The 6,969-nt window shown below is 39.6% G+C and overlaps 1 protein-coding gene across 1 annotated transcript; it reads left to right on the top strand.

The window, feature by feature from the left end:
- The first annotated feature begins 1,350 nt into the window (after nucleotides 1-1,350).
- Nucleotides 1,351-6,327, top strand: ENAM (enamelin). Its single transcript, XM_063108258.1, has 2 exons — nucleotides 1,351-1,415; nucleotides 3,184-6,327. Exon 2 carries the CDS (start codon nucleotides 3,250-3,252, stop codon nucleotides 6,025-6,027), a length of 2,778 nt encoding a protein of 925 aa, XP_062964328.1. The 5' UTR covers nucleotides 1,351-1,415; nucleotides 3,184-3,249; the 3' UTR covers nucleotides 6,028-6,327.
- Nucleotides 6,328-6,969: the final 642 nt, after the last annotated feature.

Genomic DNA, 6,969 nt, shown 5'->3' on the forward strand with positions numbered 1-6,969 from the left:
CCATACACCAACTGATAGAGGGTGTGAGACAAAATCATCATACCAATAATCATGCAGGAAAAAACAAAGAATTTTTTAATCAGTGCTTTACTCAGATAAATTGGTGACATGAACACAGCCTGCATCACCAAATAGCAACTACTAATTTAGTTAAGAAATTAATCTTAAAGGGTTGTGCTACTTCATTGCTATTTCCCTACTTTCTTAAGAGATTAGGAAACACAAAGATTATCCTCATTTAATATAATGGGGAAGTTGGGACAAAATGGAGTTTGAAAACCGTAAGGTAAGCTATGATTAAACTAAGATCTTTTCATCATGTCTTATTGTTTCTAGCCACAGGTATATCATTATTATTTTGCAAAATAATATTTATAAGAACCCTCAAAGAATCCTCTAAAGTTTAAAATTATTAAAATAAAACATAATATTGAAATTACATCATAGGTATTAAAAATATGAATGGCAAATAAACTAAACTGGAGAAATATTAAAGGTCAGTTTCTGTTAAACAAAAACAACAAGAAGAAACATTTGATGACTGTACATTTAGCTATGACATGGGTTTTTCTTGTCTACAATTCTATAACCAAGAAGCCTTCTTACCAACAAGGAACAACTCATTTCAAAGAGTAAGTTTCTTACTTTTTTTTTCCTTAAAAGAATGAGTTTCTTGTACTGGCTATACTGAACTAAGGAAATTAAGGCAGTACCAAGTAAACATTTAAAAAGCAGAAAAACATGATTCTCCTGCTGAAGTAACTATCGATTTCACCTACGGAGAACTTCTTGAAAGCGTGTAGGACCTGAAACACTTTGCTAAATCCTCCCACCTGAGCAGAAACTCAGCCTCCAAGTTTGATTAGGAAAATTAACCTTGGTCAAATAAAAAAATTATAGTAATAATCGGAAAGGATTGTCAGTTTGTCCCCCTAAATGTGAAGCTAACATCCTAAAAATAACATCATTATATAATCTCTATTATTAGATGTTCTAATATGGATGTTTGGATCCTAATAGAACTCAAAATTCTCTCTCTCCTCCCTCTGTATGTGTGTGTGGTGGGAGGGGTGAGTGTTGGATATGGTGAGGTGGGGTGATTGCTAGCAGATGCAGCCATACAGGGTATTTTGAGTAAAATAATTTAGGATCCAACTGAAGCCTCTGTATTTGCTCATATTCAGTGATAGATCATAAATCTCAATAGCTAGACTGTAAGAGCTAATGACTCAGAAGCTAAAAGCTCACAGCAATAATACGCAATTGCTAACTTGGGCTATTTTAAGACCTTGAGTCTTACAAACAAAAGGCAACATAGAAAGTGATTTTCCCTTTGGTCACTGTGTTTTCCTACCTTTCAGAGGGTACCACCACCAGGTTATGGACGCCCACCAATCAGCAATGAAGAGGGGGGGGTAAGTACAAGCAAAGCTACCCTCCCCATTAGGAATTATAGTCCATTAGTCTCTGCTTTTTGATCCACATCTAATAAGAAAATTAAAATTCAACACATAAACCTGAAGCTCAAGCTCCCAAGATTAAAAAATAAGTGAACCAAATCAATCCAGTGACCTAAAATAAAATGTGATATGTCATTTCTCCTCTACATGTATTAAAAATCTCTCTCTCTCTCTCTCTTTCTGTCTTGCTCACTAAGAAAGCAAATAGGCTTCTTTCAAGATTTATGGTGGACTCTAGATAGTGATAAAAAGGGAGGGAAGTAATAGCATCTCGGACTATTATCCTTAGAAGAGAATTAAGTGATCATCTAACACTCTCAGTGTACAAATAAGTTGAAGCCCAGGGAAGATAAATGACTATTCAATTTCATCTACTGAGTTAGTGGATAAACTGGACCCAGAAACTTAGTCTTCTTATGAAAAGCATAATGTTTTTATTCAAAAACTTCACATGGGAGAATCAAGTGGGAGAATCCAAGTAAAAGAGGCAACTGAAATTCAGTGGGATGACTGTTCTGACAGAACTCTGTACTGCTGTGGACACCTGGGAGTAGAGCCTAATTCTGCTCATGGAAGTCAGGACACAGAAGGTAGAAGTCAAGCCCAGGGATAAATGTGCCAGAAGGGATAAATGTGTAGATGGGAGAAGGTTCGATATGAAGAAGCCATGTACAAAGGCACTGAAACAAAGACAATAGAGAACTCAAAAAACTAATAGTAGTTGTGATTTGCAACTGCGTTAAGTACCAGGGGGAGGAAATGAGGCTGAATATAATAGCTATGGCCCAGATGGTTATAAAAAAATTATTATTATTATTAATATAGAACACTACTAGGCACTTACTATGTACCAGGCACTGAGCTTTACATATGGCACCTCATTTGACGCTCAGGACAATCTATGACGTAGATATTATTTTATTCACTCCATATTCATTTGTGTGAATAAACCAAGTTTAGCACAGCATCATACTACTAACACTGCAGAACCAGGATTTTAACCCACATCTGTCAAAAGCCCCAGTATTTTGCATCATGCTACATTGCCAGTAAGAAAACTATTGCAATAGTTCAGGGGTACCAGGGATAAAGGAAGAGAAGAGAAGGATGAAAGTTTAGATTTCATAGGACTTGGTCACTAATTTTCTGGGGAAATAAGGGAGAAAGCAGTAACGGGAAACTGTGTAGACAGCTGCTTAGGTATAGAATATTAGAGAAGAAGGTTTGGGAAGAGATGAGCACTGTTCTGGGTGCATTTAGTTGGAGGCACTCATGAGATCTCTAATGCAGCAGTCCAACCTCAGGAGAGTGTCATGGGCCAGAGTTATGCTCTTGAGAGTCATCAGCACGTATTCATATTGAAAACATTGACATGCAGTAGATTGCTTAAGGAAGGTATGTAAAATGAGAGCAGAAAAATAAGGAAGATAGAGGATAGAATCAAAAAAAAAACAAACAAAAACAAACAAAACCCCTCAGATTTAGGATGTAGGCCTAAGAGAAAGCTGAGGAGTAGTGGTCAGAAAGAGTGCCAGAAGAGAGAACCAGAAGGCAGTAGTGTCATAGAAAGTAAGGAGGAATAAAATTTCAAGAAAGAAAGCACAGCCAATGGTGTTAAAGAAACATGTGGCTGATAAGAGCTCCCTATTACACTGAAAAATTCAAAACAACACTCTGGTGAGAAACAAAAAGTAATTATTCACTTCCATCTTCTTCCCTACAGAATCCTTACTTTGGATATTTTGGATTTCATGGCTTTGGGGGTCGCCCTCCTTATTACTCAGAAGAGATGTTTGAACAAGATTTTGAAAAACCCAAAGAAGAAGATCCTCCTAAAGCAGAGAGTCCAGCCGCCGAACCCACAGCTAATGCAACAGTTACTGAGACTAATTCTACCCAACCAAATCCTAGAGGGACTCAGGGCAGAAATGACACCAGCCCAACAGGAAATGGTACCCCTGGGCCGAACACAGGGAATAGCCCTACCACTCAGAATGGGGTCACCCAGTCCCCTGCAGCTAATGCTTCAGGCCAGGGAGTACCGGGAAGTCAAATCCCACAGAGACCAAGTCAACCAAATATTCATGAAAATTATCCAAATCCTAACATCCGAAATTTTCCTTCAGGAAGAGAGTGGCATCCCACTAGTACTGTCATTGGGCATGGACAGTATGGGCCTTTTTACCGAAATCAAGTTCAAAGGGGACTTGTATGGAACTCCTTTACTTTGGAAGGTAGACAAGCAGCTCAGCCAGGAAATCCAACTTATCGCAAAGGTTATTATTTCACTCTGAGAGGCAATTATCCCAGTTATGCAGGAAATCCAGCAAATTCCAGAAGAAAGCCTGAGGGGCCAAGTAAAAACCCTACGGGAACCAGTGTTGCCCCAGTTAGTCCCAAACCTACTACTGGTAGCAATGATGAAAAAATCCAAAATCCAAGGGAGAAGCTGGTAGGTCAAAAAGAAAGAATAGCCATTCCTACAAAGGATCCAATCAGTCCCTTGAGAAACTCTCAACATTACGGAGTTAATAAATCAAATTATAAACTGCCTCGCCCTGAGGGTAACATCCAAGTCCCAAATTTTAATTCTATTGATCAACGTGAACACTCTTATTATCCAAGAGGATATTTCAGAAGAGTTCCAAATTCTGATGGACAAACCCAAAGCCAGAATTTGCCCAAAGGGATTGCTTTAGAGCCAAGAAGAATCCCATATGAATCAGAAACTAAGCAGCCAGCATTAAAGCACAGTAGATATCAGCCTGTATACCCTGAGGAAATCCCTTCTCCCACAGGAGAACATTTTCCCACTGGAAGAAATACTTGGAACCACCAAGAAATCTCTCCACCTTTCAAAGAAGATCCTGGGAGGCAGGAAGTACATTCACCTCATCCTTCCCATGGCTCTAGAGGAAGTGTTTTCTACCCTGAGTATAACCCCTATGATCCCAGAGAAAATTCACCATACCTTACAAGCAATACATGGAATGCGAGAGATGATTCTCCCAATACAATGGGGCAACCAGAAAATCCACTGTACCCCACAAATACTCCAGATCAGAAAAAGACAGTCCCTTATATTGAAGAAGGCCCAATTGATCCAACTGGAAATAAACTTTTCCCAGGACAAAATAGATGGGGTGAGGAAGAGTTGAGCTTTAATGGAGGCCCAACAGTTAGGCACTATGAAGGTGAGCAATATAACTCAAACCAACCAAAGGAATATCTTCCCTATTCCTTAGATAATCCATCAAAACCCAGGGAAGATTTTCCTTATAGTGAATTTTATCCCTGGAGCCCGGATGGGAATTTTCCATCATATGCTACAGCTCCTACTGTATCACCACCTGAAGAGAGCAAGGGCTATTACACTAATAATGCTGTTGGACAAGAGGAAAGCACTCTCTTTCCTTCCTGGAACTCCTGGATTCAAGCCCAAGGTCAGAAAGAAATAAGGCCATATTTTAACAGAAATTTCTGGGATCAGACAACAAACTTACACAAAGGCCCAGCCAGTGCACCAGACCAAAAAGAGAACCAGCCCTATCCCAGTAACTCCCCAGCTGGGCTTCAGAAGAATCCAACATGGCATGAAGGTGAGAATTTGAACTATGACATGCAAATTACTAGGTTAAATTCACCAGAGAGAGAGCATTTAGCTTTCCCAGAAGTAATTCCTCAAAGTTACCCATCAGGTCAAAAAGAAGCACATTTATTTCACATAAGGCACAGAGGTTCCTGCTGTGCTGGGGGTTCCACAGGGCCCAAGGACGATCCACTGGCTCTACAAGACTACACTCCATCTTATGATCTTGCACCAGGGGAGAACCAAGACACCAGCCCTCGGTATACAGAAGATAGTCAAACCAAGCATGCAAGCTATATCATCTCCCCAGCAAGCATCCTACCTGGTCAAAGAAACAGTTCCGAGAAGAGAGTGCCTGGGGAAAACCAAAACCCAAGTCCTTTTAGAGATGATGTGTCCCCTCTGAGGAGGAACACACCATGTTCTATAAAGGACCCAGTGGGCCAAAGCGGAATTATGCCCTTTCCTGAAGCCAGTTCCCTCCAATCAAAAAATACACCTTGTCTCAAAAGCGATCTTGGAAGAGATGGGAACAATGTTCTGGAACAAATTTTTGAAGGCAACCAGCTCAATGAAAGAAATGTTGACCTTACTCCTGAGCAACTTGTTATAGGTACACCTGACGAAAGTGCCAATCCAGAAGGCATCCAAAGTGAAGTCCAAGGAAATGAGCATGAGCGGCAGCAGCAAAGACCATCTGGCGTACTGCAGTTACCATGCTTCGGCTCCAAATTGGCAAAGCATCACTATTCCAGCACTGGCACTCCATCTGGCAATGGAAGGCAAGGACCATTTGATGAGGATCCAGTTATGCCTACTGAAAATCCTAACACATTAGTTGAGTTAGCTACTGGGGAACAATTTAAGAGTATAAATGCAGACCTGCTTAATGCAGGTGAAGACACTCCATTTGAATCCCTCCAAAGAGGGACCAATTCACAGAACCAGGTACAAGACTGCTTACTACTTCAGGCCTAGGGATTATCTCAACCAAGCATTCTTGGGGGAAAAAAAATAACTGATATTCTATACCAATGGTTCCCAAACTCTTCTCCCCAAGACTCAATTATGTATCTGACCCTCTTGATGATTCTTAAGATTTTCTCCCTCCCAGCAATAGGAGTAATGGCCAGGTGGAGCTAAATGAGATTGGACCTCTGGAGGTCACTGGACCCAGCACTGTCACAAATTTGTGCAGACCTAAAAAAAGCAGAAAGGCCATAGCCAACCCTGCCTCAAAACTTGGAAGCCACTTGTCTGGGTTAGTTTCCTTTTGCCTGCTGATTATTCCTTTTTCTCTCAAAATTCCATACTTACAATATTATCTGGTTTTGCAAGATGGAAAGGCAAATGAACTTTCCATTTTATGTATGGAAATATAAACATCAGTATAGTCCTGATGTACTGTACATTTTTTTCTTGCATTGGTCAGGTTTTTTTTTTTTTCCTAGTTAATATACTCTTTTGACATTTTTTTTCTTCTATTGCCTCTCTCTTTACCTTTATCATTTCCTTTTTTATCTTCCTTATTTCCTTTCTTTCTCAACCATTCTATATTTACCTTTCTATTTTTCTTCTCCATCTTTCTCTAGCACTTCTTACATCCTAGCTATCTTTAACTATCACTAGTCTTTTCTTTATTTCTACCTCTTCTATTATGTCTTCCTGTCTTCTCACCTTTCTGTTCTGTCTCCTAATGTATCACTTGTCAATTAACCCCTCTCTTCTCTGACTCCTTTCTTCCCTTCAATTTATCTTTTTCCCCACTCCACCATTTTCTTATGACTGCATGTTACTCTCCCCCATTTCATACTTACTTGTTAAATTCTACCCTAATATTTTCTTGGTCCAGCCTAACCATCACTACAGAATATATTTTGGAAATAGTAGATATTGATATATACTTTCATTTTTAATTGT

The sequence above is a fragment of the Cynocephalus volans genome, chromosome 9 (assembly GCF_027409185.1).
Source record: "Cynocephalus volans isolate mCynVol1 chromosome 9, mCynVol1.pri, whole genome shotgun sequence".
Classification (NCBI taxonomy): domain Eukaryota; kingdom Metazoa; phylum Chordata; class Mammalia; order Dermoptera; family Cynocephalidae; genus Cynocephalus; species Cynocephalus volans.

What these genes read in the sequence shown, in the direction of transcription:
- ENAM (XM_063108258.1), top strand. Translation starts at nt 3,250, where the DNA reads ATGTTTGAACAAGATTTTGAAAAACCCAAAGAAGAAGATCCTCCTAAA.